This window comes from Anguilla rostrata, chromosome 12 (assembly GCF_018555375.3).
Source record: "Anguilla rostrata isolate EN2019 chromosome 12, ASM1855537v3, whole genome shotgun sequence".
Taxonomy (NCBI): Eukaryota; Metazoa; Chordata; class Actinopteri; order Anguilliformes; family Anguillidae; genus Anguilla; species Anguilla rostrata.
This window is the reverse complement of record NC_057944.1, coordinates 36,561,141-36,568,640: the sequence shown is the minus strand read 5'-3', so window position 1 is coordinate 36,568,640 and position 7,500 is coordinate 36,561,141. Positions and strand designations below refer to the sequence as shown.

Below are 7,500 nucleotides of genomic sequence, written 5' to 3'. Positions count from 1 at the left end.
GGGTGCGTGTGTATCAGTAGCTGAGAGAGTATTAGAGTGGTTACAGAGGGAGAGGATGGCTGCAGTGCATGCTGGGCCGCTGAGGAGGAAATGGGTGGAAATGGAGAAGCACGAAAGAATCCTGAGCTGAAATATAAATAAAGCAGAAAGGGGGGGCAGTCTCTCACCCACACACGCACACGCATGCATGGACACGCACACACTGACACTGTCACACTCACACACTCAGACACTCTCACACACACTGACACACAAACTCACAATCACACACACACACACAATCTGACACGATCACTCTCGCACACACTCAGACACTCTCTCTGACACTATCACACACACACACACACGCATGGACACGCACACACTCACACAATCTGACACTATCACACACACTCAGACATTCTCACACAGACTGACACACAAACTCACAATCTCACACACACACACACACGCATGGACATGCACACACTTGCACAATCTGACACTATCACACTCACACACACAGACACGCACACACTCACACAGTCTGACACTATCACACTCACACGAACTCACAATCACACACACACACACAGTGGAGGAATGAGGGGGAGGGAGTGACCGAGCCGCTCCTTGTTTGGTGAGGCGGGTGCACTGTGGGCAGGCAGAGCTCTGTTTATATTTAACCTCCTGGGAGGAGACTGAGACCCTGCCCCCAGCGCCCCCCCGCCCTCCCCCAGCTGGCTGAAGGAGGGGCGGGGGGTGGGGATAGAGAGGGGAGTGCTGACCCGAGACTGGGACAGGGTGGGGGGGGGGGGGTATGGTCCTGCAGGCTTCCCACGTTCATTGAAAATCCTTGAAAAACACTTTCATCCTGGAAAGTCAGGGAAAAGTCATGGAGGCTCGCCAAACATCGCGCTGTGCTTGAAAAATGATGGAAAGTTGCCCGTACCTTTTTAAAAGAAATTTGTCTGTTTTTTTTCCAGCCAGTGGGACTCATCCATCTCTTCTTTGTTATTAGCCAGTGGCCTGGTGTCATTTATTACTGAGCCTTACAAGGTCAGTGGCCTGATGCCAGTAACACATCCTGAACCAGTAATGATATTATGCCCATAAAAACTGTGGCGTGTGAAGTCTGAAATCGCCCTCTGCCAAAATTTTTTAAAAGTAAAAAAAAATATCTCGCGTTTTTTCTTTTCTTTTCTTTTGGGGTAGGCTACTGTTATATGAACTTGATTGTGCAGCCATGGAAATAATTATTGAAGATGTGCTCTTGTCCACGTTACATGTCCTCAAAACACATGGAAACTTCTGGAAAGCTAAGTCTGTGAGTGGGATTCCTGTCTGGACTCCGCTGCTGGAGTAACCTCAGCCCCATATTTTCGGTCCCAGGCGGGCCGTAAGTTCAGGGGCATTCATCAGAAGTAAAGGACAGTTGGTTTAGAAACAAACCTGTCCTTTAACAGACGTATCTCCTCTCATATGTGCAATGACTTTTTCAGTCTCATAGTGCCCTGCCCGAAGGTTATGAGCGAACGAGTGCGGTGACGGGTTGGGTGTGGTTAAGTGCGGTGACTGGTAGATTGTGGTTAGTTTGGTGACTGGTTGGGTGTGGTTAACTAGGATGACTGGGTAAGTGGGGTGACTTAGTCAGAGAATTAGACTCCGGGTGAGGTAAAAGTCGGGGAATTGTAAATTGGGCGAACTGAGTCAGGTTGTCATTGGGTGGCTGGGTGGAGTAATAGTAATGTGCGGAGGGGGTGGGGTTACTTCATTCTGCAAATCCCTCCCGGCTCTTCCTGCCCCTGCCATTGGTCAGCGGCCAGACGTAGTGGCCAATGGCGCGGCCCGCCCTGCTCTTGACCCTGTGCGTGTGCTCAGTGGGGAGAGGCCTGTTGATCGATCGTGATGGCGGTGGCAGAGACAGGGTTATGACAAGATGAGCTTCGGTCTGTCATCACTGCCCGCTGTGGTGCATTCCTGTCCTCACACTGCTCCTCACTGTCCCAGTACACTGAGGTAGCACCCGAGACAAACCATTGTGGTGTTCTGGTGCCTGTAGAGTCATGTAGGCCTGAAATGGCCTGGTCCCCATATGGCCACTGGCATGAACTAGACTAGTACATGCGTTTAATCATGAGTCAGATTTAAGGACAAATCCTTGATTGATCCTGGCTAGTGTTCGGGAACCTGCTGTATCAGTCTGGCCTTGTGTGTGTTGGTGTCTTTGTGCAATATGAAGATAGTGTTCGAGGACACTATTGCCCCTGCTGTAACCTGTGTTTTGTGTTTTGGTGGTTTGGTGTTTTGTGAGCACCTATTTCAGGATCTTCGCTGCTCCTGTAGAAGGTGTGCAGTGTGTTTATGCTTTGTGAGGACGTGTGTAAAGACCTCATTGCCCCTGCTGTAGCCCGTGGCTGTGTTTATTGCTTTGTGAGGACCTGTGTAAAGACCTCATTGCCCCTGCTGTAGCCTGTATGCTGTGTTAATGCTTTGTGAGGACATGTTTAAAGACCTCATTGCCCCTGCTGTAGCCTGTATGCTGTGTTAATGCTTTGTGAGGAAGTGTTTCAGGATCTTCACTGCTGCTGTAGCCCGTGGCTGTGTTTAGTGCTTTGTGAGGACGTGTGTAAAGACCTCATTGCCCCTGCTGTAGCCTGTGTGCAGTGTTTTAGTGCTTTGTGAGGACGTGTGTAAAGACCTCATTGCCCCTGCTGTAGCCCGTGTGCTGTGTTTAGTGCTTTGTGAGTAACGCAGTAACGTATGAGGTGCTGACAGAGAGCTGTCATCTGGTCCCTGTCCTTCCGGCTGCTTCTTTGAGGCCCACCAGCAGCTGGCCTTGCCTGAAATAGCTCGTCCCGGTGTAGGGGGCGGGGCAAATTGGCCCTGGGTGCTCCGGCCTGCTCTGCACTACAGGCCCCCGGTCCCGCCGCAGGAGTCGGTGCGTCACCCCTGGAGGGGACGGCAGGATATACGGCCCTCCGGGGGCAGGGCGACCCCTTGGGAGAACACATCTGTCTCTGTGTGCCTCTGATGGGGTGGGGGGCAGCGAGGGGAGGGGCCTCCTCGTCACAATGCTCTCTCACATTCCTGCTCCGTGCTCTGCAGCATCACATATTTCAGTTTTTTTTCTTTTCTTTCTTTCCCTTTGTGCAGCATTTCTCTCATAACTCCAGTAGCTGCGTGTGTGGCCTCGGCTGTGGTGCGCTGTACTGAGCTGTGCTGAGCTATGGTGAGCTGTGGGTGTCCTGTGGTGAGCTCTGTGCTGAGCTGTGCTGTGCTGAGCTGTGCTAAGCTATGGTGAGCTGGGGTCTGTGCCCAGCGCCCAGCTCTGGGGCTGAGAAGCACACTGGCTCCTCTCTGGCCTGCTGGCCTTCATTACGAGCTCCAGGGAAAAGCAGCTGTACCTCCTCTCCCGCTGAGACCATACGAGACGGGCTGTGACCGAGAGCAGATGGGGGGGGGGGGGGGGGAGGAGTAGATGGCATTAGCAGCTGTAGAGTAGCGCGGCTGGGTGAAGGGTTGTGGAGGAGATGTGGAGAGATCCCCAAGCGGCTTTTTACCCTCCACTCGCTTTCCACCGCCGCGCCCTTCTGTCCAATCAGGGGCCGGCGAACCTGGTGAGGGCATGGCTGTGGCGCTGCAGGCTCCTGGTTATTACGGGGTTTAACTCCGCCTCCCCGGCCGCTCGTGAAGACCAGACACGTCGAGCCGTGGTTAAGCCTTGTGGTGATGTCATCGCAGCCATGGCGACAGACTACTTCCCGTTTTTGATGTTTTGACGTGCCGTGTTCCTCTTAAAGGTCCGCCTCCGTCTCCGTGCTTTTGAGGCTTCTGAGAGTTTGACCTCTCCCTCCGTCCCGCATCTTCCCTCCCTGTCTCACATCCCCTTCCCATCCGGCGTCCCAAACCCCCACCAGTCTGATGGTCCTGTGGGCTGTTCCTCAGCCCAGCGCTGTGTGAGCCTGAGCTGTGGAGAGTCGCTGCAGTAAATAGAGCCTTTACACGTCCTCTTTGTGTAAAGAGAACCAGTGTGTAGCACTGGAAAATAAAGCACAATCATGACTACTGAACCCCCCCGAAAATAAATTGTGCTTTATTTTCCAGTGCTACACACTGGCTCTCTTTACACAAAGAGGACGTTTAAAGGCTCTATTTACTGCAGCGACTCAAACGCGTGGTCTCCACAGCCCAGACTGCCCCTTATAAAAAGCCCAGCCCCTTATAAAAAGCACAGTGTATGAATGACATGTCAACACTGCAGGAAGCTGATTGGTCAAAACGGGTTCAGTTCGGTACAGCCTGTGTGGGCAGGTTTGATGGGAAAGGTGGGGTTCGGACCTGTCCCCGTGGTCTAACGGGGAGAGCTCTGTGCTTGGTGTCCTGCTCAGAAATGCTCCAGTTTATTCCAGCTGTAGCTTCAGCTCGCTGACCTTTCTGGAGCCTCTGGCACGTTGCCCTAGCCAGAAGGTTCTGGAAGCTGACCCACTCCGGGCCGGCTCGCTACCCGCCCGTGGGGACTGGGGCGAGCCGGCTCACTGCATCGCCTCCGCTTCCTTCCCTAAACGCGCTTGGAAGTGGAAGTGGAGCCCTGCCGAGCCTCACCTGTACACAGGGTGCAGTGCCAGAATGGTGTGCGGTGCACTGACCGACTGTGAGCGAGAAATAAACCACAGCCCTGTGTGTGCTGCCGAGCCTCAGAGACCTGCAGCGCTGAGCACTGGTGTGTGTGACTGACTGGCTGGCTGGCTGACGCTGGCTGGCTGACTGGCTGACTGGCTGACTGGCTGACTGACTGGCTGACTGGCTGACGGACTGACTGACTGACTGACTGACTGACTGACTGACTGGCTGACTGGCTGACTGGCTGACTGGCTGACTGGCTGACTGGCTGGCCGGCTGACCGGCTGACCGGCTGGCCGGCTGGCCGGCTGGCTGGCTGACTGAAGTGACTGACTGAAACGTACTGTAACTGAAACACGATCTGTTTGAATGCTTGTCTGACTAAGAGGTGCTATACAAAGGATCTTGCATGCATTATGTACACATGGTTAAAATGGAAAGACACAAAAATCCTTTCAGGCTTTCAGGCAGTTATAATAATGTACAGCAAAACTGTTAGATACAAGCATCAGTAAAATAATTACCCAGCTCATTACTGTAGGTGCTTAGTGATGTAGGCATGGAGTTATACTCAGAAGGGTTTTGCTCTGAGCGATTTCTGAAGATGTTTTGTGTGATGGGTTGTGCGCAGTAGAGTCCTGAACCCCTCTTCCCCCCCCCCCAGGGATGACCACGGCTTCAGCCCCCTGCACTGGGCGTGTCGGGAGGGCCGGTCCAGCGTGGTGGACATGCTGATCATGAGGGGGGCGCGCATCAACGTGATGAACCGCGGAGACGACACGCCCCTCCACCTGGCGTCCAGCCACGGGCACCGCGACATCGTGGGCAAGGTGCGGCTCAGACACGCCTCGGGCACACAGCACAGCTCGGGCACACAGCACAGCTGAGGCACACAGCACAGCTCAGGCACACAGCACAGCTGAGGCACACAGCACAGCTTGCACACACAGCACAGCTCAGGCACACAGCTCAGGCACACAGCACAGCTCAGGCACACAGCACAGCTCAGACACACAGCACAGCTGAGGCACACAGCACAGCTCAGGCACACAGCACACCCGAGGCTGATAAGACACCTCTGTGATAATGGGTGCCAGACATGAGCTTTGGGTGGATTATTATGTCTTACATGATGATCGCTTGCGGAGAAAAGCCTCTCAGTCGGAGGGAAAGTGCGCTTCTGTGACTCCAGAAGCGGAGCCCGCAGACGCTGTAAACACCTCCGACACCGGAGAAGCTGCTTATCTGCCGAATGAACTCGCTGTGAAAGTATTCCTTGCCGCAGTGGCGGCGTAGCTGATTGGATTACTCTAAACAGTCGGGGCTTTGATGCGTTAGTCTCCTCTGAAGAGCTACGGCTTGCGGCGTTTCTGCCTCGGCGCTGTGCGCACAGCTGCTGTCTCGCATTAGAACGCGGTCACATGACCACCTCGCTGTCTTCGCGGTAGTGGCGTTCTCACTTTTTTTTCTTTCGTCCTGTTTCCGCTCACCTCCTTCGCCGTGGTACGCGCGCGTCGCCGTGCGTTGGCTCTGCAGTCACACTCTCTCTGATTTGAGCTGCGCACACACTCCTGGAATCTCCCCTGCAGTGCTTTGAGCTTCATTGTATGTGTGAATCTCTCTGAGTAATAATAGCGGCTGCTAAATCAGTACGCAACGTGTCGGCCTGCGGTGCGACGCCGTGTCCGCGTTGAGGTTAAAGTGTGATTTCCGGCTAGCGCTTTCGGCGCTAACGGGTTTTAACTATAAACGCGCGGCTGCCGCTGTCCTCTGTCTCCCAGCTGATCCAGTGCAAGGCCGACGCCAACACGGCCAACGAGCACGGGAACACGCCGCTGCACTACGCCTGCTTCTGGGGCCAGGACCTGGTGGCCGAGGTCAGTGTGCCCCCTGGTGGCTGCTCTGTGTCACTGCACCTCTCTGTAGAGCGGGTTTACTGTGACTGACATTTAAAAAAAAAAGTTATTATATAAAGTTGTGTGAACATGTTAAGATATCTTGTCTTCCCCCCTCCCCCACCCCCACTCCTCAGGACCTGGTAACTAACGGCGCCCAGGTGAGCATCTGTAACAAATACGGAGAGACTCCGCTGGACAAGGCCAAACCACACCTGAGGGACCTTCTGAAAGGTGCAGTCACGCTCAGTGCTTCAGCGCTGCTGTGGGATTCAGCCTCAGCTGTGTCTGTGCGCTCGCCGTCCATCTCTGCCTCGCTGTCTGTCTCTGCTCACGTCCGTCTCCCCCCCCCTCCCCCCCTTCAGAGCGCGCCGAAAAGCTGGGACAGAGCCTCACCAAGATCCCCTACAAAGACAGCTTCTGGAAAGGCACGACTCGAACCCGACCTCGTAAGTGACGAAGCCCTCCTCCTCCTCCTCCTCCTCGGGCTCCGTACTGCTTTGATGTGTAGGAGAGCAGGCCGGGCTGTTTGAAGCCCTGCTTTCTGTCTGAAACTTGCAAATGTGTGTAATTACATGGCTGTGAGTTCTACATGAGAGATGCTGGAGGTGTAGTTCTTTAGGGAGATGAGTGGTTCTCTGTAGAAGCTACAGAAGTTGTAGGTGTAGTTCTTTAGAGAGATGAGTGATTCTCTATACAGAAGTTGTAGGTGTAGTTCTTTAGAGAGATGAGTGATTCTCTATACAGACGTTGGAGGTGTAGTTCTTTAGGGAGATGAGTGGTTCTCTGTAGAAGCTGCAGACGTTGTAGGTGTAGTTCTTTAGAGAGATGAGTGGCAGGATTCGTGCAGAGCAGGGAGAGGCGTGGGTACGTCTGTATGAGGCAGGAGCTGTGCTGAGCTCGTAAAGCCGTTCTCCACTGAGGCCAGATCCACGTTTTAAGGTTTTCCTCTGCTTCCCTTACTGTGCTCTACTGCACAGAAATAATAAGCCCTTTGGCTGAT

At 53.9% G+C, this 7,500-nt stretch overlaps 1 protein-coding gene across 3 annotated transcripts in view; it reads left to right on the top strand.

Annotated features, from left to right (window-relative positions):
* Positions 1–7,500, top strand: part of LOC135236415 (integrin-linked protein kinase) — a 21,205-nt gene that overhangs the window by 8,359 nt on the left and 5,346 nt on the right. For all 3 annotated transcript variants that reach the window (XR_010324581.1, XM_064302735.1, XM_064302734.1), the window contains exons 3-6: positions 5,267–5,432; positions 6,384–6,479; positions 6,635–6,731; positions 6,863–6,946. Coding sequence is in view for 2 of the 3 variants with exons in the window: in XM_064302735.1 (XP_064158805.1) it covers positions 5,267–5,432; positions 6,384–6,479; positions 6,635–6,731; positions 6,863–6,946 (443 nt within the window). In the remaining variant the exon portion in view is untranslated. The remainder of the gene's footprint in view (positions 1–5,266; positions 5,433–6,383; positions 6,480–6,634; positions 6,732–6,862; positions 6,947–7,500) is intronic.